Source organism: Micropterus dolomieu, linkage group LG10 (assembly GCF_021292245.1).
Source record: "Micropterus dolomieu isolate WLL.071019.BEF.003 ecotype Adirondacks linkage group LG10, ASM2129224v1, whole genome shotgun sequence".
Lineage (NCBI taxonomy): Eukaryota > Metazoa > Chordata > Actinopteri > Centrarchiformes > Centrarchidae > Micropterus > Micropterus dolomieu.
In genome coordinates, this window is record NC_060159.1 from 13,433,331 (window position 1) to 13,456,137 (window position 22,807).

A 22,807-nucleotide genomic window follows, 5' to 3' on the forward strand; every position below is an offset into this window, starting at 1 on the left:
GTGGGTTAAGGCAGTGCTGGAAAATAATGGTGGCCACACAAAAAATTGACACTTTGGGCCCATTTAGGACATTTTCAAATATTTACACAAATGCGAGGGGTGTTTTAACTTTCGTGAGATACAGTATTATACTTTATTGCAGTAAATAAATTTCTTTTAGTCTATATTTTAAAAATACTTTTTCTTGTCTCAAGAATAAAATATATATATATATAGTGGTATTTGTGTTTATATATTCATTCATTTGTAAAATTATGTGTATAAAAAAAATAAATAAAAAATATTCCTAATATTCTTGGTACTAGCCATACTTTCTTTACACTGATATATTAGTATCAACTAAGAGATCCAGTATCAGTCGGGCTGCAGTCTTGGGTTCATTGAACCTGCGTGATCCTACACGCGTTTGTTTTATGCATAGACTGTGGTTTTATTCTGCATGGCGGTGGCGCTCTCTGTTGGCGAAGAGAATCATTTGCAGTTATACAATAAAAATAACGATAATATCAATAGTTAAAATGATGCAGAAAGTTAATATGCTTTAATCCGTATAGAATACGACACATGAGATTTTTATATTTATATATATATATTTTACAAGCATGTGTTTACGACAAACAACTAGCGTGTTCACATAATGTATTCAGGCACTTTCTGGGAACCCTACTCGATCTTCGTCAAGCTGTTTAAGGACCACAGGATGTCCATGCTTGCTGAGCGTAAGTACATTTAGTCAAGAGTTTTAATGGTTATTTCCTAGCTTCTTTCAATGTAACAATATGCATTTATATGTTTTATGTTCGCAAAAAATCACCGCTACCAACTGCCAAAAGACTTTCTTCCGGAAACATTCAGTATTTCGTACTTGTTCAACAATTCGTATAGCTAACATTAGCATTAGCATGAACTACACCAGTCTGTAACACGTGTTTCGGTTTTCTCTTGTAATAACTGCGTGTAATTGTCCCAGCTCATATTTAGCGAAATGTATTGTCCTTAATGGCCGAACTTGTTTTATTTAACTGCAGTCTGTCTTTTTTGTAAATTTGTAAGCCGTGACAAGGTTCTCTCAGCTCATTGTCGGTAATTGTAGTGAAAAGCATCGCTACTGCTCTGATTCCCGTAATGTTGACAGCTGGCTGTTGCTGTGTTGACATGCACATGACACGCCATTGTCCCGTTGTCCTGATTATTTTGTTGGTTGGTTATCGAGTAAATGGGGAGCCTGGTTCTACGTATTGGATGTATTAGAAACCTGATTTATTTGATAAAGTACAAACAGTATGTGGGTTTGAAATGTGTATATTTAAATGAACAAGACGCGAAACGGCATCACAGCGTACCAGCGGCGTGATGGGGCTGAATCTGATATCTATCTGTGTGTTAACAGTGGTTTTAGAGTAAACTATTACATTGTGCTGGATGACTGTAATGATGTTGCTGCTCTGTATCCAGCCCGGAGGAAACAGAAGTGGTCTGTTGACCCCAGGAACAGCGCCTGGAGTAAAGATGACTCCAAGTTTGGCCAGAAGATGCTGGAGCGAATGGGCTGGTCCAAAGGCAAGGTGAGTGCTAAGATGGATCTCTACTGTTTCAGGCAGGGCCAACAGTGGTTATTTCTTTAGAGGCTGGTAGTTGGTGAACTTGTCTGTCACTTGTTATGTCTTCTCTTTTTCTGTAAAGGGCCTGGGCAGAAGTGAGCAAGGCTCCACTGACCATATCAAAGTAAAAGTTAAAAACAACAACTATGGTCTTGGAACCAGTGCCAGCTATGAGGTGAGCACATTTAACATTTGAATGTAATTCTGTTTTCAGTATTTCTGTTAATCCTGACACACTACTAAATACAAATAAGTCTATTTTTGAAGGTGATATTCCAGGAGAACCAAGAAAGAATGTAATAATAATAATAATAATCCTTATTTGTAGAGCACTTTTCAAAAACAAGTTACAAAGTGCTTTAACAAGTGTAAAAAAAAACAACAAAAAAACCCATGTAATCAGCATTACTCACAAGGTTATTTGTAGATCAGTGTGAACAGTGAATTTTATGTGATGCAATACAAATACTAAGACCATAATACTCATTTCAGTGCGCCAAAGTAATACACTAGTATTACAGTAATTTTTGTAAGGACTGATGCCACAGTTCAAGTTAATTATTATTAATGTTTACAAGTAACCTAATTTCAAAAAGTTTTAATTCTGCTTTAAGTTGATTGCACACATTTTAACCACAAATTATGAGCCATGCACAGCTGACACATTCACAGCTCAGTGTTCCTTATCTAAGGGAGGCCCATGGCAGAACTGTTGTAATCGACTACGTTCATCTTAGCTAGGTTACATAATAATAATAAACTAGAAACTAAGTGTACAAAATTATATTTATGTCCCACATTACTTTTGAAATCTTCTGAAACAATAATTATTGTCAAACAGAGTTCTTTGGGGTTCTGTTGTGTTAAGATCTGCTGTGTTCGCAGGATAACTGGATCGCCCACCAGGATGATTTCAATGAGCTTCTTGCTCAGCTGAACAACTGCCATGGTCAAAACAACCAACAACCCAGCACTGGTATGTACATACGGCAGCAATAGATGTGCAGTCTGTCTTGTGTAATATACTGTTTACAAACTGGGTGAGAAATTATTTATAGTGGTCGACTTCTTGGGGTGGTTGGAGTGGTACTGTTCAAAACAGTAGGGGGAGCTGCACTTCAACATTTAGGAGAGAAAACATGGATACAGCACTGTCATACAATAAACATCTTTACTATCACTGGGAAGCAGTTTAACATATGTTAAATCGAGTTGGTAAAGAGGTGCAATTATACTGAACATCTTTCCATCTAATTTGTAACTATTTGTCTTTTTTTTATATCATCTTTATTCTCTATAGAAGCTCCACCAGAGGAGCAGAAAGGATTCAGCTTGGAGGAGAAGTCCAAGACATCCAGAAAGAGGGTCCATTACATGAAGTTCACAAAAGGTGGGTTTATCTTTTGGCAGCCGACAGATCTTTACAGCAGAGGGATAAACATGGTTCATAAAGGTGCTAATTGTGCACTTCTTATCTCATTTCCAGAAGTCATTACATTGATACCATGCAAAGCTGTTTCTGTAGTAGCATTTCAAACTCACCCTAATACAGTACATAGTAAAAATTATCCCCTGAAAATGTATCTGCCTTTTTTAAATAAAATTGTTTCACAGCAACCGTGCACTGATTTAAGCTCAGCACCTATTATTTGTTTGTTTTTGCAAGCAACAACTCAAGAGCGAGCCTCTGCTTTTTTTGTTTTCCACCTCTCACACAGTCCACACACACACACAGAAAGCCTCCTTTTACCCCTGGTTGAGCCTTGTGCACTTGGCTCAGACCACAGATGCTGATCAGAGCTCTGTCAGCCTGTGCTGGGTCAGTTGCCCGGTCAGTGCTAGGGGAGGTTATTAATAACTCTTCCTTCTACTTTCATTACTCCTTTACACGTCAGGAAGTGAAGATTTGCTGGTCAAGGCCAGTACACTGATAGGCATGAGGAGGACTTTAGTGTTCAGGACCAGTGGTTACAAAAGAATAACCTCTAGACCATGTTTTATTGCTGAGTCGCTTTACTTGAGCGTGGGGCATAGTTGAGTGATTACAGGCACAATTTTTTAATAAGATTGTCAGGGTTTACATTAGTAATGGTGTTTTGTGTTGGACTACACTTGCAATACCTAGCTGATATTAGTTCATACCGTTTTATTACAATAATTCTGCAAGTCCTTTTGTAAGACAGTAGTGCGAGCTCATCAAATACTACCATGTTTTAAAGTAATTAATCTCTTTTGTGATTGGGTTCAAATGTAGCTCATCTGGTCAGCATACATGGGAAAACAAAATATCTCAACTTTTGCCTCACCTGGAAGAGCCTTTTATATTTTACGTCATTCAATAGCAACTTCCTGTTTCCTGTTTGGGGCATCTGGCATGTCCATTTGCTCCCCCCCCCCCCCCCCCCCCCCAAAAAAAAAAACACCTCCCAGAGGCTTTGCGACCCATTAGATGACCCTGCCAGATAAAAAAAAACAAAAAAACGTGGCCTCGGTCTTGTCCCTCAGACCCCCTCCCCCTGTTTTTGTGATTTTACTGTGGCAGGAGCCAGAAAAAGACCTTGTCCCTGATGGGTCAGATGCACACTTAAGACATGAAGCACGGACATTAGGGGTGTGATGATGACTCTTGTTTTTCCGGATGCTCTGCTTTCCTGCCCTCAGTCTCTATGCATACTTTATTGAAGTCATATAACTCGGTATAACAGTGAATTTGTGCTCAAGTTCAGAGGAACTTTTGCCTTAGTTGGTGTCCTATGTTGTGAGTCTGTGAGAATCTGTTTGCTGCTTTGGTCATGAATGCATCCATGCTAAATGTCACTAAGGGCCTTTCCGAAACTGCTTGCTACACCCTATCCCTACCTACTTCGCCTCAGTTTGCGCATTCATGCGGAGGGTCCGCCACATTGAGTGCCATCCGAAACGAACTAACACCCTTTGCTGCACGATGGGGGACCTTTCTTTCAATTTGAGAAGTTAGGCTGCATTGTGTTTAATAAAAAATGCTCTTTTCTGATAGACAGTACAACTGTTGTTTTCATTGAATCATATTAATACGAAAATCTTCATCCAAAACTAAATAACCAACGTTAAATGAGAATAATAGAACATGGCACAACAAGATACACAGGGGGATCAGGTAACAAGCAACAAAGAAAAATAGTGAATTCTTTATACATTTTAGCTGTTTAAATTCTTCAGACTATATAATGCTTCAATGTAATGTTTGATTTCTTTTGAAATGTATGTGTGAATGTAGGCCTAATCTTTTTTTAAATAAGAGGTTCAAATAGGCTTTTCTTTTACAATGAATATCAATCTTTTCATAAAAGAATATAATATTTCTTTTTTCGTAAATATCTAAAGTCCTAGTATAATATTTGAAATATAACCAAAAGAATTTGGTTCCTGGACATACAAAAAATAAGTGACAAATGCTTTCAGTTTCATTATTGTAAAAAATACACTTTTCATCAACATCAATCCGGAATCTTAATAGCCTGCAACTGTTTATTTGATCCACGTTGCAGTGGTAACGTCAGATCCTATTTACGCTGGGGAGAGGGTATTTCGTCCGAAAGTTGACCGCTGTATTTATACACTACGCGGATTAGGGAGCTCGATTTGGCTGTGAGGGTGACTCCGACCAGAGTTCACTCCATGTCGGAGTGGAAGTGGCGAGGGTTTCGAAAAGGCACTAACTGTCCCCCAAACAGCCTCATTAACTCCTTGAAAAGGGCCGTAAATAATATCTTGCTCAAGAGTTTAGTATGTTGCCCAAGGACACTTTGTATGCCAGCTTGGGACTCGGTAGGCAGTACACGTCATTTCAACTGTCTTTGGTAACATAACACCTCTTTAACCTGTTTCTTCTAAAAGAGATGCAACCGTTGTCATGCAACAGAAGGCACGCTGGCACTACTTGTTTGTCCTTAAATGACATATTTGGCAACTTGAGAGTTGAGTGCTCCGCCTGCCTTAAGTGGTCTGACAGGCATAAACCTTCAGTGAACTTTGACTGTGGAACTTTCGGTTTTGATGTTGAAGATGTTTAAATGTCAGAAATATCGGTGGTCCTCTCGCAGTGGTAGGCGACAGCTACAGGAAGTCTTACTTGAATTATTTGTTATTTTTTCTGTTGACTTTACCCTACTGTGTCCAGCTTGCGATCCGGATCAGCATGAACAACCAAAGAGGTACCTGGTAACATTTGACCTGCCACGCCTGTTTGCATGCTTCCACTGACTGCTCTTGATGTCGGCTCCCCTCCCTGTGAAGCTGTTGCCAAGTTAAGGCTTAGTAATAGATTTAGTGTTGCTAAGCCTGTTACATGGGAGGTTGACAAAATCAAATACTACTCCGCATAGCTCTGGATGTGCAGAGATCTTCTGAGAGCAGGTGAAGGTCAACCATTGAATCTAACATTAAATACCTGATTTCATATCCAGTCAGATAAAAATATTGTAAGAGACTTTAAAAGAATATTATTTGCTTAGTCTAGAACCGGTTAGTAAACTAAAATACTAGTCTTGTCTAGTAATTTATTGATTGCCCTTGACATTAAATCTATACAATTGCAAAAATGTGGCCACCGCAGCATCTGAGAACCTTCCAAACATCTCCATCTCCGTGCAGGCCGCCTCCTTACACTCCTGCTTCTTTTTATTTTTTAATTTTATTGATATCCTGTTCAGGCCGGTTCCCTCACTACCAGCACTGAGGATTGATGGCCTTTGTTTGTGGGGAAAAGCACCAAAATCTCCGCTGCTTAGGTGCGGGGCCCACAGCATAAACCAGTAACCCAGTTTTAATTGCTGCCTCCATCTATCACCTGTCACGGCAGCAAGGGTGGTTGATGCAGAATTTAACTACAGCTCTCCCTCCGTTGCTCTGTGAGGCTGGCTTTATCGCCTTTGGGGTTTTAGCAAAACAGTTGTTTTTGCATTTTAGCTAGTAAGTGTTTGTAAATTTAAGGATTTTGAGAAAACATGACAGACCATGTAAACTACAGTATATTATTAAGCTAAAGAGCAGAGAGCCACAGATACCAAGTTGTGGTGTTCATATGTTCATTTAGAAACAGCACATCTCCCTCCTTATCCATGTTTCATACCAGTGACATTGATATGACTGGACACCATCAGTCTTATTTTGCTTATTTAGTAATTTGTCAGATTTGTGTATTTCTCTGTGGAGCCTCAGTGATTTGCCAGTCTGGTCTGACTAGTTATCTGTACTGACAGTTGTTGCCACGTCAACCATCCATTGTAACCAGCATGTGTTCACTAACACTTTCCATTGCACTTCAGCCACCGTTTGAATGTTTTAGGGAAAATTAGGGTTAAGTTATTTTTTATCAGAACACAGTTATTTGCACTTTCACATGAAAAGCCTGAGAATTTTTGACGGATACTTCCTCATCCAAACAGCAGAAAGGTCAGATTGGGCATAATTTTACATTTGACCCAAGTTCACTAGATGACGAACACCACAGCCCCCCTGCATTTCTTTTAGTTTTCAACATTCTTTCTTGGTTACATCTTAGACCTGCATGTGCAGTGACTTTCAAAGCCAAGAGTAGGGAAGATAGAGTTTTAAAAGCAATAAATAACCAAATGTTATCAGAGCCCCGCTGAAGGAAGAGGATGCAGCTGTACGAACAGGACCCGGGCTTGAGACAGACGACTGTGTGCTTCAGGAGTCTTTGAGGCCCACCTTGAAAATGGGAATCCGGAGGCCTGGGGTGGCAGACGTTGTCGTCGGTTTATTTTTCTTTGCTGTTTTATCCCTGGAGCAAGAAGCAAACCACGCAAACCTCCCCTTTCTTTACTCAAGAGACCACCTCCCCTTACCTTCTACACACACGCGCACACACGCACACGCACACTCCTGCTGTAACTGTAAACATTACAGGTTGCCTTAGTAAAACAGTTTTCCTTAAGATTTTTTGTTGAGATATTTTTTTTGGTGTGGGACGGTGTGTGTTAGGGAAAATGTGGTAGTTTTTGTTCACTTTTTGGTAAAGGTAAAAATGTGCTAGTATATGCCATCATCATTTTTTGTGATTGGCAATTTCTGTTTCATTTTATCCTGTTTAAATTAGCTTTGTTTCTATGCGCCAGAATAATGATCCCAGAAAACATACTTAGTCTTATAGTGAGTTTTAACTTGCTGTGTGATTTTTTTTTTTGTTTGTTTGTTTGTTTGTTTGTTTGTTTGTTTTTTTAGGGAAGGATCTGTCCTCCCGTACTGAAACAGACCTTAACTGTATATTTGGGAAGAGAGGAAGATCTGCGAACGACCAAGAGCAGGTAAGAGATATGTAGATAATTATGATCCACAATTGTGTGTGGGGGGGGGGGAGGAATCTGTCTTGCCTTAAAGGTAAGGCAGCAATTTCAACTGATTAAAAAAACTAAAATTTAAAAAAGCTTAGTTCCTTAGTTCTGTTGTGCGTTCAAGTGAAGTGTGATGGATTTTTGGGGTCTTTCACAGTCACAGAGTTTATGATCAGATGCACCCGTCTGTAAGGCTTTATTATCATGAGTAACACATAATATATGATTAAACTACATTAGTTCCAGTCAGTCAGTTTTATCATGTCAAAATGCAGTATATCCAGTCTGTAGAGAATATTCCAGGTGTACATGACTCTTTTTGCAGTGAAACAGTAGTTTTCCAAACTGGGAGGGCAGGTCTGTGATCTTCCTCAGCCCAGTCAATGTCAAGCGTGCCCTGGGGGGATGAGGTGGCGTACCTCTGGCCAGGTGGCTTTAGCTTATCTGCCTCTGTTTTGGTAATTAAGGATGACTACTGCTGCTGATGCCTCCATCACTCGCTGCAGTATCATGTGATCCTTCTGCTTCTACAGGGCCCAGCTCCTGAGCAGCCTGTGGCCTTAGATTAGCCATGTCACAGCATGCAGCTTTAACACCGCCAAAAGGCCACTGATGGCGGCAAGAGCACCTAAATCCAGTTAAAGGATTTGCACTCTTAGCCCCTACTCCTCTCTTTGCACTTCCTCTCTCTTCTCGTCTTCTGTCTTGGAGCGCTCACATCAGGTAGTTAGAATGCCAGCAGGCATTATTAAAGGCAATTCAAAATCCGGGTGAGGTGTGCAGAAATTGGAAATGATGACGCTTGCAAAAAAAGTTCTCTTTTTGCTCTTGGCATTGATGGTTGGTCACTTCAAACGTCACTTTGCCATTTGGCGTTATGCTGGCTCTCATGCTTTAGAAACGTAGCTTAAAGGCTCAGACAGATGCAAGTAGCATTTCAGGCCCAGTAAGTTCATTTGGCTTGCTAATCAAATCAAAGCCCTACTTATTATTAAATTAACCTGTGTTTGGTCGCTTCCATTTTTTTGGTCTATTTAATTAGAGGAATGAAAAAAACAGCCCTTGAGTTATTATTGGTTATTATTTGGTGTGCACCAAATGTTGTTTAAATTTTTTTTAAATTATTTTTAAAAGGACTATAATTAAGTCACCCATTATCTTCCTCACTTAGTTGAAAATACTGACAAATAAAATCATTGGGTCAAATAAGTATTGCATGATTAAAATCACAATAATCCCACCAGTGTGATTTGTAATAACATTTTTAGATATTAGATGTTTTGGATGCTAAAAGACTTGTGTATTTTAACTGTCGGATTAAAGAAGTGACACGAGCAGATGCAGAACGTCCATGTATTTTATTATGAATTAATAAATCTTTATTTTATAAACTGGTATTTTTGGTGTCACAAGTTCTGCTGACCCCATACAGAGCCAGAAGGACAATGACTAATGTAGTATTTGGACATAGAAAAGCCTCTTGCTGGCTTCCTCCGTTTATCTCAAGCATTTAGCTTGAAGAAATTGGCATCTTAAAATCCATAAATTGCAGGAGAAAAACATCCTCTATTCCCCTGCAGGTACTGAGCCATAGCATCACAATGGCTGCTGCTCCCTAGCTGATTAACATTGGAAATGCAAGCCATACACACCGTCATTTTCTCCCTAATCGTTTGGTTATGGGTTGCTATTTTTCAGCCAGGAGGGACACCATTGACCATATCGCAAACACTGAACACAATTACAATGGCTTCCCACGAGGCCTTGTGTTGAAGCCCAGTAACATCTGAGGTTGCTGAGAAGAGGTAAAGAGGGTGATGGACCAATCAAGCTCTGGGCATTGTGCGGGATCTCCTGTGAGTGTGTCCGTGGCCCTCGGTGCACCCTGATCAGTGCTTACAGGACTGTTACAGCACAAAATGCGCTCTACAATATACAGACAGGCAATAATCTCAAAACCCCAAAGAGTTGTATTCCAAAGCAGTGATATTAGGAGCTTTGGTTCAGCGGTGGAGGTGATTTGCACAAGTTTGCACATGCAGCCACCAGTCGCATTATCCCATATCTGAATCCTGACAAGGTGAGGCTGGGAGACTCAACCAAATCTGGATCGGCTCCTCCAGAACTGCCCTCCTTCCCGCTCATGAATCTTCCAGCACTTCACCCACCGCCCACTGCTGTGTCTCCAGCCTCCCTTCCACCAGTCCCCCACTGCTGGGGTTTTCCTTCCTCCCGCAGTGATGTGCTTCCTGCTCGCCTCTTATCGCTGCTCACAACGCTCCCTGAAACCATACAGGCGGACACACACACTCGGCTGTCCCACATGCCTCTGTTCATCAAAAGCAGCACTGGATGTGTTCAAAAGACCACATGAGCGCATGAGACAGATTATTAACCCCTTCATATTAATTGGTTGTAAACAGTTTCAGCTGAACTGCTGTTGTTTAAATTATGGTTCGTTGTTACACCCTGTCCCATGAACAGAGGTGTGTTTTTAGATGACATCCAAATTTTTAAACATTTCACATTTTAATGTATGTATTTTCTATAAAACATAATTTTAAGTTGGAACTAAAATGAAGTAGGAGTGCTTTTGATATTCTTTAAACAGCCACAATTGCACTTGAAGGCATGGGGGGGGGGACTTTAAGACCATAAAGTCCAGGTCTGAACACTCAGTTATTGATTTCAATCATCAGATATCTGGTCAAATAATTTAATAATTAATAAGCCAGCATGCCAATGTCAACTTTAGATGTGACACTTTTTATTCATCAGTGCTGAAGACAGATTTTAGACAATATTCAAAATGTTTTGAGGTTTAATACCCAGGCCCAAAAAAGAAGATGGAGTATTGAGAACTAAAGCATTAAAATCATAACAAGCGCATATCAACTCCTTCCTTCTTCGGGATGTGTGACACCTCAGGGATATTAAGCGCTAATATCAAACTTATCTTTTTAATCAGAACACATAAACCAATCCCATGCAACTTTTCTCCATAAAGTCTGCTATTCTTTTAGTTTAGTTTTTTTCATACTGTCATTTAGTGTGTCAATTCACTTATGTTTTAGCACTGAGGTCATAGTACTGGACTGCTTTATATTAAGAAGCATTTTCAATATGTCATGTATGAAAATAGGCAGGACAAATTAGAAACACTTCATATAAACATATTGCATCCCAGTACAACACAACAGCTAAATAAAACTTTACATTAACATTAAACATTATCCTTTAACATTAAAAACTTGGCAGTGGCGTATATGAAATTGCTAAAGATTTTGCAGCCGTACCTAATAAAGTGGCCACTGACGGTACGTGCCTGAATTAAACGTTCGTTACACTTAAAATACAAACTGTTAAGTATAGGATAAATTGATGACCTGCATTTCACCTTACCGTGTAGCCACCTAAAAATGTATGCTTAAAACCATTATTTACACTCCCTGACCTGTTAGGGTTATCAAGTTGTGGTGGAGCACCTGTCCATCTACATGGCTCTCTGTTATCCATCACCCATCCCACGCTCGCGAGCCCCCTCCATCTCCTGCCTCCTCTTGTGCACCTCAACACAATTACTCACGGCATGACAAACGACAGGCTCTCTCTGCCGAGATATCAAAAAGCCCCGGCCACTTCTAAATGAAGGCACTTTGGCAGCCCTGCGCTCCCTGTGCTTATCGGCGGGCGAGCAGTGCCCCTGGCCGTCCTAGCATCCCCCTCTACTTCCCCCTCCTTCTCCACCACGGTGCCCTCCTCAGGGGGTTTAGTTAGGGGAGCCACATGGAGGGCCAGCCCGGCTTGATTTATCTCCCTTGCCCCTCTGCCCGGCCACTCAGGCAGGCCGAAAGAGCCGACGAGGCTCCAACGGGCCTCTGCTCGAAAGCCCGGCATTAGCTGAAATAAACCATTCTGCCGCCCAGTGAAAAATGTCCTCTGATTGGCTAATTAATCAGTCAAAGGGGAGCGACGCGGCTTGTGACTTGAGGGACCCAAGCGGGCGACCGCAGAGGGCCTGCTGATAAATAGACTCCCCGCCGATTCATACATCAACAAAAGTTAGTCATTTTTTAAAGCTGCCAGCTCAGATGAAAGGTGGAAACAAGCTGTGGTTTTATTTTTTCCACCTACATTATCTTCCACATTTCTATTTTTTTGGAGGGGGGGTGAGTGAAAAAGACAAATCTATTTTATTGCTTCTTGTTTAGTTTTCTTACTTTTAAAGCTACATTTAAAATATATATATTTTAATAGTTTATATCATGACTGCAGCGTGGCCATGCTTTTGATACTGACATTCATACTTTATCATTGTTATAAATGTTAGAATAAAATTAGACTTCAATATATATATTGTTTTTTCATTTAGTCTCATCATTTTACATTTGATAAATGCAATCACTGAATTGAATATTCAGTTAACTGATTCAGCCTCTTAATCAGCACAATAAAAAATAACATCATTTTTGAAGTTTTACAGTGATTTCACTGTTAGAAGCATCAATCTGTTACAATATCAACTTGTTCATTAGTTCTGTACTCCTTTAAAAATATCAGGGAAGAAAAATGGTTGAGTGTAATTTGGTACAAGGCTTGTTTTGATGTCTGAACCCTCCAGTCAGACGGTCGGTATGGCGCACCCTGCTCTCGGGTCAGCATGACCCCTGCGGCCTCTCCCACTCCCACTCCCGCTCAGGCACAAAGGGCCGAGGATCAAGCCTCATCGGGTGGCACCTGTTGCAAGGTTTTCCTGCCCACGCGTCGTCCACATGAAGGATCGCACGTCAGCGGGGGCTCCCCCGATACCACCATCTTAAAGAATATGGGACAGGGGTGGAACGGGCTGGGGGCTCGGCTCGAGCGTTTGGCAGATGCGTCGGCAAGGCGCCAGGGAGCCGATGGGTGGAGTTGAGCAGTGAAACTTTGCTGAGAGCGCAGATGCAAAATGTCTTTTCAGTATAGAAATTGTCTGCAACTCTAGTTTGGGTTTCACAGGTTGCTACTGAGGCCCGTGAAGTTGAATTGTTATTTCAAATGTGTTTCCCAATTCATAGTAACAGGGCTGGTTTGTTTTAGATAAGGCACGAGTTGTTCCATCAACATTAGTAACTATAATCAGTGACTAAGGTGTTTTATTTCAGCTTGACTCCATGCAAGAAAGCAGACTGTAAACAGCTTTACTATATGTCTTCCATTTTTCTACATGTTGACTTCCATCATTAGTACATTAATGAATAAAGACTGACTTGGATAACTTTGCATATGGCTAGTTCTGTTAATATTTAAGCACTTGTTTAGATCAAGCTGTTTTATTGTTAACTTATATTCTTCACTTTACTGCTTGCACTCTTAGTACACTTATAGGATTATTCTTTAGTTCCTGTAGAGTTCCACTGCGTTAAATATGCCACTAAAGTAGACAATTTCTTTTCGGCTCAGTTGTCCTTCTACTTGCAGCATTGATCTGTTGAAAGGAGATGCCGATGTAAATGTGCGTTGTCGCAGTGTGTGGTTGCTGCACTTTGAAAGGGCCACTGCACTCATGCAGGGCGCCGGGCTTATTGTGAAGCTGAGGAGTTCTAATTCATTCTCAGATAACATCTAATTGCCTCAAGCAAAAGCTCTCCTGTCTTGAGCATGTTTGTTGACAGGCCGTTTGGCTTCTACCGCTGAAAATATCAAGACCCGCCAAGTAACACCCACCCCCGCAAAGACACACACACACACGCACCACCTACCTCCCTGGCAGTTCTGTGGACTGCTCCCTCCTGGCCATGCCAGCTCGCTGACACTTACAGATTAGCGCAGGACAAAAAAGAAAAAGAGGGCGTCTGTCTCTTAGTTACGGTCCTAAGCTAGAATACATGGGGTAAGGGTAATTACCGCCTGGTGAAGCTAACCGCCCAAAGATTTCCAGCCCTCTCGGCTGTTTACAGCCACAGAGTACCGTTTAATCACTGACTCTTTAATCTAATAAATCACAACTGGGGAAAATAATCACTGCATCTTCCCTTTCTGGGGCTGTGGTGGGGAGAACCCTATGCTCTTGAGGGGGGGGCATTGTCAGCAAGCGTTTGCAATGTTGAACAAGAACAGGGCAGTCATGCTGCATGCATAATGTTGTCTTCATTTGTTACTTATGATAAACGTTCTCGCACAAAGTGCAATTTTTCAAAACCCATTTTTTTGTATTTTGTCTTAACTACACACAGAAAGTATGCCTTTAGCAAAACCATTGCTTTGTGGAAGCTTCCATGTGTGGTATTTAATGAACTTGCAGTGCATGATTTTACGGTTTTTAACGTTGTTTCTTTGTATGTGTGAAATATTATTTCTGTGGAGGACAAAGAAAATATTTGTATCACTTTTGAGGCAGTGACATTACTTAAAAAATATTTATAGTCAACCGAAGGGTTTGCTTATTTACCAGGGAATAAGGTATCCACCTGTTTTTCTGTCCACCCACGTCAGGCTCATGAAGGATGGGCTACTGGACTTGTGTGCTCATCAGGGAGAGACAGCTGGCTAATCAGGGCCTGATCCATAGACCCTGACTATCGCCAAATTTATTATTGTGGCAGGACAATGAGGGCACACTCATGCAATTACAGACCCAACCAATATTGGCTAGAAATTATTGAAAAAAACAGCAAGTAATGCAAAAGGTCATTTTTATTTTTTTTAAGAAAGAAAGCGCAACTGCAGCTTTGTCGAATGCTAATTAAGATGCGAGCCAGAAGGTGACTTTATACGTCTGAACTGCTGATTGGTACGACATAAGTGTTGATATTTACCTGGTTTAATAACTCTCAGTAAATCTAAAACGGGTAAACCTCCCAACCTTACAATTGAGTCCCATCCAGTTCTACACTATTGCATGAAGTTTAGATTTGTCATGACTGATGCACAATATAACCAGACACCATTTTTCATGACTTCTCTGTTATTTTTAACTCATACCCACACCTTGAAGGACTTGAAGGGGGCTAGTAGTGCGTGGGAAGGCTGACCTCATTACTATTTGTTTCGGAGCTACCGTGAAATGGCCAATTGAAAATGTCAACAAGAAAGAACCCTCTGGTTGTGGTATTAGCCAGGTTTTAACAAGAAATTTTAATAAATGCATAAATAAACTCCCACTACTGCAGACAGAGTTAGGTGTCCCAGTTTATACCCATTTTGTAAGCAACTACATGGTTGTATCGGTTTTATCAGTCTGCCAGAATCGGAGCAAAGAATTCATCCTCACATTTCAACAGTTGTAAACAACAAAAGTTTGATGTCGAGCCATATGGTTTCCACATAATAGCCTTCAGTATGACAACTACAGATGGTACGAATGTGCTGTGCCAATCCGCAGGATCGGGAGATGGACCGATCCAGGCCGTTAATGGACCACATAGACTATTTACCGTGCTTTGTTAAGGCCCATTGCGCCCCGGGAAATGCTCCATTGCACTCTGTTAAACATTGGAACAGTTTGTTGATGCTCAGCATTGCAAGTGATTGAGTTGCAGAATTACAAACAAATGAACCGCAGCCATCAGTGTCATTTAATGAAATCCACACTGACTGCGAGAGTCAACAGTTTAATGCTTAGCTATGTTTCAGGAACATTTTGCAGGTTCAGATCCGGTCCAAACTGTAACAGATCCATACTTGCACTCTACAGATAAACATTCATACCATAAAAATACTAAAGGAAAGAACCATTTGACTGTCACAAAAACCTTAATTGTTTTACTGATTCACTATTTAGGGAGGCTTACTTTTGTGTACTCAAGTACTTAATTGTACACTCTGAAGCTGAATAATGTGGGGGGAGATTAAAATAATTGGATTGCACTGGTATTAGAAAAGGCCTTGGACTGGGATCACAAAACTTAATTAGGACATCCCTGAAACTATTGATTTTGGAATTTTATTCTCTCTTCTGAAATAAAGACAAAGTAAATGTGGTTGCTCAGTAAAGGTTTTCATTACATAAAGTATATATAATGTACTTTATGCAATATATTTCTCTGCTGATCTTGTTGGTTCAAAGTTTCACATGCACTCTAGCGAACCTTTTCCACCATCCCTCTGCTGGCTTGATTGACTCTCCTCCTGAATATGTTGGCCTCCGTGTCTTGGCACCCCAGCACATGTCTCACTGTTGGCTTTCCATCGGCTACCTTAGCAGGGACAGATAGAACTGGAGTGTCTTGAAGGAGGCGGCCTGTTGAATGTCTTCCCACCCTCTCCTTTTCTCTGGGACCCTCTGCGGGCCCTCCCTGTGTTCCCTGCCCAGCCCCAGCCCCAGCCCCCGCCAGGGGAGAGTGCGGAGCAGGAAGGGCCCGATAGCCAGCCAGGCCGCTCCTCTGCTGAAGGAGCCTTATCTCAGAACTGCACACAGTGCACTGAGCGCATCCTTTTCCTGGGGTTCTGGGTCCGGGAGGAGGCGGAGGAGGAGGAGTAGACATGGCTGGATTATAGGTGTGTTCTCCAACCCTCTACTCCTCAACCTCACTGTGTTGTAACCTGGGACTGCCTTTTTCAATCGTTTTTCTGTAGTTCCAGCAATTACGTAAACTGATTTTCTAAATTATAAATTGGTTGTGTCCCTTCTTGAGCTTTAGGTGTTTAAAGCAAAGCCCCTTTTAAAGTGCATTTCCTACTATAGGGAACTAAACTTTGCTCTTCAAAATATGGTTTTAGTTAAACATTTTAGTAAAGTTGTTTTTCTATTTTAGGGATCTGCACGAGAAAGTTTTTACTTACCTTCAGTCTGCACTGTATGAAGGTTTTTGTTGCCAGGGCTTCACCAAAGCAGTTCAATGAGTAAAACAAACTGAAAATGTAGAAATGGACTGCACACCCCTGCTGAAAAATGTAACTTCATGAAACTACACTTGATTGTAACTAAAGACTTTCTGCAGTTGCTTATACTAAAAGTCTAAAGTAATTCTCTTCGCTGCGAGGCTTTTCACTGTGAGCCACCTGCAGGAAGTGCTGTCACTGTCTATTAACAATAAAATAATAATAAAACAAAATAAACGCATTAAAACATTTTCATGTTCTTAAAGAAGAAAATGTCACTGGTCTTGAAGAAAAGCACTGCAGCAGAAACGTTCTCATTTTTTCGTTATGTGTTAATGCAACACACAAAAACAATTTTCTTAATGAAATGGAATTAGGCATGATAAAATATTGATACTGTAGTGCTTACATTTTTATATAATCCAAGAAATGGCCTTTTGTGATTTACTATATTTTGTGACTATTGCTTCGTTAAAATTTTATATCATAAATCTTGTATCAGGATACATATATTCTAGTCTGAGGGAGTAGTCTCATGCTTGCTTTTCTCATTTTTACTCATTTGGCTTGCTGTATACTATATGCTATGGCACTCGCACAGAAATGGTGACTGATATTAACAGGCCAGAGAAAATAACACACACCTGGAAATAGGGAAACAAGATCTCAAACATTACTGCAGAGTTGTTTCTTAGTAACATGTTGTCTTCAACACAAAAATCTCCAGGGCTGCTAGTAATGCTGACGGGATCTGTAGGTTTATATCCATACTGTACGTGTGTGTGTGTGTGTGTGTTCAGCCTGTGCTCAGCACAGCACTTTCCCCTCCTGTCGGATCAGGGTCTAATGGAGATCCCCAGGCAGTGAGGAAGAACCACAGACCAAGTTCCAGCCACTTCCCTTGATGAAGGAGATGTTTCTCTCTCAGTCACTCTCTTCTCCTTTTTCCCTCGCTCATTCACCCTGTCCCTCTCTTGAGAGTAATTTCACAGGCAGTTCTAAAGTGGCCCCCAGCCATCTTCCCAAATCCCAGTTACATGTTGTTTGGCGCTGTCAGCTCTTAAGCCCCATCTCGACTCTCCCAAGCAGAGAGGATGCCATTGTGCAGTAACAGGGAGTATAGATTTTCTCTGGGAAATGGGAAAGTTTTGTTTAATGGCACCTCAGCCGAAGGGCCTTATCCCCCCTTGTTAGAAGTTAGGGTTCTTTCTAGTCTGAGGTGGTGGAAAGCTTTGTAGTCCGTTTGAACACCTGCCTTGTCATTTACCCTCAATCATGTGCTTCATGACCGTGTGAATGGCTTCTAAATCCATCCTTTTTAGATGTAATAAAGTCAACAGAATATGCAGTAACTTATGTAATCAAGTATGTTATACTTCCCCAAATCCCCATTTTACATGCAGAATTTAAAGCCTAAAGGAACATTTGAAGCTTGGCTGTATTTGCGGAGCAACCATTTCTTACTAAATTAATCAATATATTAGGTTGTGAAAACAATGGTTATTTCCCTTATGGATATATATATTGACTATGAAGAGCCTTTTAGTGGGTTTAGACTAATAGCTTGTTGGGTTTCTTTGAAGTGGCTAGTCTAAAAGAAATGATTGGTGTGTGTATATATAGATACAGTATACTTCAAACCCCAGAGGAGGCCCAGTGCACATGTAGTAACTTCCCACAAGGCCTGTTCGGATCTACATCCACATTGTTTTACTAACCCATCAGTTAGCTTGTCTATCTCATTCAGCGTTGAGGGTCAGAGTACTGTAATCTAAACGTAAAAGCTTAAAGGCCAAAGCATGAGGTGACTCAGCACAACACGGTGTTTTCAGTTCATCTCTAATCTGCAGGGTTTGAAAAATGCCGTCCGCTTCAGCATCTCGGAGGTAATACACAGGGCGGCGGTATTGTTTAGTGCGATTCTCAGGAGGAGCTTCTATATTCTTCTGGACAAATCATTATGCATTGAGTAGGCCATTAGGAAAATGAAGACAAATGGGCCGCAGGGGTGAGGTGACAAATTGTTCATGCTGTAGAGTTAAAATCTAGACCCTGTTGTACCTGAGTTATAAAGTTCGTCCTGCTTAATAATGCAGCCTAAAGATTGGAGAGATGAGTTGGTGACTCATGTCCTCAGATTCAGGACCATTTAACCAAAGCAAATGAATGAGCACTGCTCTCTGGGTTGCTTCCACTTTGAAAGGGTCCTTCTCTGACAAAAGAATCTGTGAATCTGATGTTGCTTATTGGCATACACTCACAGAGGAGGTTAACAATTAACAAAGACCTGCCTGAATTGTTATGCCATCTTTCGCAAACATTGCACAATTATGTAATGTCTTGGGGGGGGGAAGTCTCATATTTTGAAATCAAAGTTACATGTGCAAAACCCCAGAAACCTGCTGTGGATTCACGCCAGAGTTGCCTGAGAGATATTTGAGATGGTGGCCTAACGACGCAGCAAACTTTTTAAAAACTGTTGTGTGCTGGTTGCTTAGTGGTTAAGGTTTCATATGACCGTAATCTCCCTTGTTCAGTTCCAGCGGAGGATCTTTGTTGAATGCTCTCTACGTTTTTTTTGTCTGTATCTACAGCTTCACTGTCTAATACAGGCAAAATGCTAAACAAAGTGATCCTTTGAGAAACGGTAAATGGTAAACAATGACTTAAATCAGCAAAGCTGTTTACCATTCAATTGCCTCCCTAAAAGTACTGACTATGTAAGGCATGAACTGTGGTGAGTGTTGATTTTCTAATTAAATTCACCATTTATTAACGTTTACTCAGCCTAGTATAAGCATTTCTGAGAACTGACTGTTGAATACTAAAGTCAGCTTTAGGTCAGTCTGTCTGCTGTTTCACACATTTAATTGTAAGATATTGAATCATTTTGAATAAATCCTTAACGATGTGAAATGATTTCCGATAGTTGTATTCTTTATATTTGATGTCAAAGCAGTGCTGTAGTGTGTACTAACATAAAATCTCCTGTTCACTGCAAACACTTATATTCTGGTCAAACTACTTTCAACAGGCGCACATAAAATTGTTTCACACAAGAAAGCTTTACTAGTGAGGAGCCGTCACAGAGGGATGGCAGTTAAGGAGCTGAGTGTGCAAGGACGCACAGCTGGATGTGTGGTGCTACATAGTGTTGTAAGCAGATGATTATAAATGTCAAATGTGTGACGATTAGGTCCGCAATGCTTATTTTAAGGTGATCCTTTTAACACCTATTGTTACATTGGTAGCATCCTATTTTGGCCTCTTTTCACTCACCAAATCTGCCTGGTTAATCTCTGCATGATGATTGACGATCACTTAAGCTCCTCCGTCCACCATTGTGTGCCGTCTATTTCTGTGTGGAATCTCTAAATGCTGTATTAAATGCTAACGCCGTCTTCTCGTGTGTGTGTGTGTGTGTGTGTGTGTGTGTATGTGTTTTTGTTGTTTTTTTTTTTTGTTTGTTTTTGGTCTAGGAGAGCAACAGCAGTGATTCCCAGGAGGAGCCACAGGAGGGTTTTACTCCTGCTACTTCTGAGCTGGATACAGAGTCCATCACCAAGACTGTGAAAAGTACTCTCAATATGCAGGAGTATTTCGCACAGCGAATGGCTCAGTTGAAGAAGGCTCGTGGACAGGCCCATAGTACAGCACCCTCAGTGGAGGCAGAGGCCAGTGAGACATCAAGTCCATCCAAAGAACTCACTCCCATCCGCAGCAGCAACCATGACTCAGAAGAGCCTAAAAAGAAAAAGAAGAAGAACAAAAAGTCTGCATATAAGCTGGAAGTGGCAGAAGAGAACGATACCGCTCCCATTCTAATAGAGGACGATGATGACCAACAGCTGGAGCGTCCGGGGAAAAAGACGAGAAAGAGGAAAGTGGTTGAAAACGAAGGAGCTACAAATGAGAGCTGTAGCGCCACCTCCGGTGTAGACCAGAACTGCAAGGAGCTGCCTCTGTCCAAGAAGAAGGTTAAAAAACACAATAAGGAAACTGAGCTACTAAACGGACATGGGCCAACTGAGGACCAAAATGTTGAATCTGAGGTTGGTCAGAAAAAGAAGAAGAAACAGCGAAAGCAGGTGGACGATGTAGTAAAAGAGGAGAAAGAGCAGCTGGTTGGGAAGAAATCTAAGAAAGACAAAAAAAAGAAAAAGAAACATCAAGAATAGGGTGGAGTTAATATCATTGGGCCTCTAATCACATCAGTCCTTTAGCCTTCAAGGGGACGTGGTACTCCCATAAACATGATCATGGGGGCCACACATGAATTGAGTAATTGCCTTCATGAGCAAATCAAATGTCTTATGTATATATAAGATCTAATAACCTGTTCAGAGGAGAAAAGGGAGGTTAGACATTTGATCACATTAAAAGCCTTGACGCTACTGTTGGCCACTGGGATGCATTGATGCAACAGATGTTAACATACCTCGAGTTAAAGGAAGTTTGACATTTTGGGTAATACTCCTATTTTTAATCAAACATGACATCACGTGTTAATTAGTGAGCTTTAGAGGTGGTGCCCCCCACCCCCCCACGTGAGAGTGGTATCAATCTACTCATCCAACTCTGAGTAAAGAAGAAAATATGCACATGTTGAACTATGCCTTTAATCTAGTAGATCAGTTTCTCTATATATTACTCCACAATCTGTAAAATGTATTAATACAGACATCAGAAGTTGACATACTTTTTTAAATGAGCTTTTGTGTCCATCAAATTTACAAATAATTAGAGCTGGCATGTGTCTAAATGTGAATAAAAGTGGTCCAAATTCCAAAATACTACCAAACCATTTAAGACATATGGGTTATTTTCTGTTATGCAAACAATATATCTATATGTGTTTTACTACTTTTGTGTCTTACCATCTAATATGCATCAGCGTTACTAATTATTTAAGTAGAATTTCATAGTGGATTTTATTATTTTGCCAGCAGTTAGTGTTGACCATCTTTGTCCAATTCTTTGGACAATAGATATTTCCTTGTGAAATTAAGCCCTTAATTTTTTTCTTCTTTGTAAAAACAGAAGCATTCAGAAATTAATAGTCTTTTTGATGTTATATGACTTTACAAATCTGAATGGAAGCACTCTGGTGATGTTTTGCTGGAAAACTTTTGTCTGACACATTCATGAGCTGTAAGAAAACAGGCAAATGTTGGTGCTTTAACAGGATCAGATCACTTTTTGAATAAATCCAAATAGCCATGTTTGATTGTTTTTCTTTCCTTCATAGGTTAATAAAATGTAGGAGTGGCGAGAAGAAATGGGTTTACTTCCTTGTAAAGATCAGCTGTAAAGGTTCCCTGAATAACCAGTCACCCTTTCCACTTCCAAATGTGATTCATGAGGTTATGAAATCTTTTCTTTGACTTGACAGAACTCTTTAACAAGGCAGTCTTGTTCAGCAGTGACTGTGGATGGTATGAGACAAAGGAGGAAAAAGGAAACCACATGTCCAGTCTTACACGTCAAAACAATGCAGCTTTCTTCGTCACTCTTTTGGATTAGAAGTTGCGAAAAAAGTCTCGACTTCAATTGGTTCAGAGCCCCACTATCACTGTAAGCATCTCCGGAGCTCAGGCGATTTTCTCTCTCCATATCCTCATATAATGTTGAGTCATTTTCAGTTAATTACTTTGATAATTACTTTAATCTTACCCTCTGTAAAGTGTCTGAGTAATTTGAAACGGGCTATATAAATCTAATTTATTATTATTAATTAAAGATACAGGGGAAGCTGTATCATTTTATAAATATAGGATACCTTGTTGCAAACCAAAAATGTGTCATTCAACTTAAGTGGCTATTAATTTTTTGTTTTATGTTAAGAAAAAGTGACTAATAAAGTAAATAATATTATGATTATAATAATCAGTCATATGATGACATTGATGTAATGAAGGTGCTCACTTTTATTTTTAAAATAATTAAATTTAAAAGTAGACATTGAAATGTGTAACAGCAGGCTCTGTGAGACAGAGAAATAATGACGGACGAAAGTGATTAAGGTTAAGACTAGCCTGCTGGTGCTCTTCACTGGAATTCATTCTTTAA

General features: G+C 40.4%; 1 protein-coding gene across 1 annotated transcript; it reads left to right on the plus strand.

Annotated features, from left to right (window-relative positions):
* The first annotated feature begins 568 nt into the window (after window positions 1–568).
* On the plus strand, window positions 569–21,960 carry pinx1 (PIN2 (TERF1) interacting telomerase inhibitor 1). The gene is made up of 7 exons (XM_046060389.1): window positions 569–719; window positions 1,456–1,565; window positions 1,684–1,776; window positions 2,487–2,577; window positions 2,902–2,991; window positions 7,827–7,909; window positions 20,218–21,960. The coding sequence occupies exons 1-7, from the start codon at window positions 638–640 to the stop codon at window positions 20,914–20,916; spliced, it is 1,248 nt and encodes a 415-aa protein (XP_045916345.1). The 5' UTR covers window positions 569–637; the 3' UTR covers window positions 20,917–21,960.
* Window positions 21,961–22,807: the final 847 nt, after the last annotated feature.

What these genes read in the sequence shown, in the direction of transcription:
- pinx1 (XM_046060389.1), top strand. Translation starts at nt 638, where the DNA reads ATGTATTCAGGCACTTTCTGGGAACCCTACTCGATCTTCGTCAAGCTG. An exon ending in GATGTCCATGCTTGCTGAGC is followed by an intron (nt 720 to 1,455) that starts GTAAGTACATTT and finishes CTCTGTATCCAG; the next exon opens with CCCGGAGGAAACAGAAGTGG. An exon ending in CAACCAACAACCCAGCACTG is followed by an intron (nt 2,578 to 2,901) that starts GTATGTACATAC and finishes TATTCTCTATAG; the next exon opens with AAGCTCCACCAGAGGAGCAG.